Consider the following 2,075-nt stretch of genomic DNA (forward strand, 5'->3'; position numbering starts at 1 on the left):
CTGTGTCACCCACTGTCACCCACTGTCACCCTCTGTGTCACCCTCTGTGTCACCCTCTGTGTCACCCTCTGTGTCACCCCCTGTGTCACCCTCTGTGTCACCCTCTGTGTCACCCACTGTCACCCTCTCTGTCACCCTGTGTCACCCACTGTCACCCACTGTCACCCGTCACCCCCTGTGTCACCCTGTGTCACCCACTGTGTCACCCTCTGTGTCACCCTCTCTGTCACCCACTGTCACCCACTGTCACCCTCTGTGTCACCCACTGTGTCACCCACTGTGTAACCCTGTGTGTCACCCTGTGTGTCACCCTCTGTGTCACCCACTGTGTCACCCACTGTCACCCACTGTCACCCCCTGTGTCACCCACTGTGTCACCCACTGTGTCACCCGTGTCACCCTCCCTGTCACCCCCTGTGTCACCCACTGTGTCACCCACTGTGTCACCCTCTGTGTCACCCCCTGTGTCACCCTCTGTGTCACCCCCTGTGTCACCCACTGTGTCACCCTGTGTGTCACCCATTGTCACCCCTGTGTCACCCTCTGTGTCACCCTCTGTGTCACCCTGTGTGTCACCCACTGTCACCCACTGTCACCCACTGTCACCCTGTGTGTCACCCATTGTCACCCCCTGTGTCACCCTCTGTGTCACCCTCTGTGTCACCCACTGTGTCACCCACTGTGTCACCCTCTGTGTTACCCTCTGTGTCACCCACTGTGTCACCCACTGTCACCCACTGTGCCACCCATTGTCACCCACTGTGTCACCCATTGTCACCCCCTGTGTCATCCTCTGTGTCACCCTCTGTGTCACCCTCTGTGTCACCCATTGTCACCCACTGTCACCCTCTCTGTCACCCTGTGTGTCACCCATTGTCACCCACTGTGCCACCCATTGTCACCCACTGTCACCCTCTCTGTCACCCTGTGTGTCACCCACTGTGTCACCTACTGTCACCCATGTGCCACCCCCTGGCCCAGCCAGGAGCCCCAGCACCCCAAAACAACACCCATCACTGAACCCTGACCCCCAGCACCCCAAAACAGCACCCATCACCCAACCCAGAGCCCCGGCACCCCAAACAAAACCCATCACCCCCACCCTGACCCCCAGCCCCAGTTTTGGGGTACCATGGGCAGCCCCTCCCCCGCTGCCATGTCTCCGGAGCCGATGTGTGTCAGGTGGACGAAGTTCATGGGCTCCCCGATCATGGAACGGTCAATCCTTCTCCTCCTCTTCTTCTGCGAGGTGACACAGGTGACACAGGTGACACAGGTGACAGAGGTGACACAGGTGACAGAGGTGACACAGGTGACAAAGGAAGGTGACAAAGGTGACAGAGGTGACAGAGGTGACAGAGGTGACAGAGGTGACAAAGGAAGGTGACAAAGGTGACAAAGGAAGGTGACAGAGGTGACAAAGGAAGGTGACAAAGGAAGGTTACAAAGGTGACAAAGGTGACAGAGGTGACAAAGGAAGGTGACAGAGGTGACAAAGGAAGGTGACAAAGGTGACAGAGGTGACAAAGGAAGGTGACAAAGGCGACAAAGGAAGGTGACAAAGGTGACAGAGGTGACAAAGGAAGGTGACAAAGGCGACAAAGGAAGGTGACAAAGGTGACAGAGGTGACAGAGGTGACAAAGGTGACAAAGGTGACAAAGGAAGGTGACAAGGGTGACAAAGGAAGGTGACAAAGGTGACAGAGGTGACAGAGGTGACAAAGGAAGGTGACAAAGGTGACAGAGGTGACAAAGGAAGGTGACAGAGGTGACAAAGGTGACAAAGGAAGGTGACAAAGGTGACAAAGGAAGGTGACAAAGGTGACAGAGGTGACAGAGGTGACAAAGGTGACAGAGGTGACAAAGGAAGGTGACAAAGGTGACAAAGGAAGGTGACAAAGGAAGGTGACAAAGGTGACAAAGGTGACAGCGGTGACAAAGGTGACAAAGGAAGGTGACAAAGGTGACAAAGGAAGGTGACAAAGGTGACAAAGGTGACAAAGGAAGGTGACAAAGGTGACAGAGGTGACAGAGGTGACAAAGGAAGGTGACAAAGGTGACAAAGGTGACAAAGG

At 55.5% G+C, this 2,075-nt stretch overlaps 1 protein-coding gene across 1 annotated transcript in view; it reads right to left on the reverse strand.

The window, feature by feature from the left end:
- Window positions 1-1,092: 1,092 nt before the first annotated feature.
- Window positions 1,093-2,075, reverse strand: part of CDC42SE1 (CDC42 small effector 1) — a 1,803-nt gene continuing 820 nt past the window's right edge. The window contains exon 2 of the mRNA XM_057388249.1: window positions 1,093-1,242. Coding sequence (XP_057244232.1) covers window positions 1,093-1,242 — 150 coding nt within the window. The remainder of the gene's footprint in view (window positions 1,243-2,075) is intronic.

The sequence above is a fragment of the Malurus melanocephalus genome, unplaced genomic scaffold (assembly GCF_030028575.1).
Source record: "Malurus melanocephalus ecotype Western Australia unplaced genomic scaffold, MMel_1.1 scaffold_1707, whole genome shotgun sequence".
Taxonomy (NCBI): Eukaryota; Metazoa; Chordata; class Aves; order Passeriformes; family Maluridae; genus Malurus; species Malurus melanocephalus.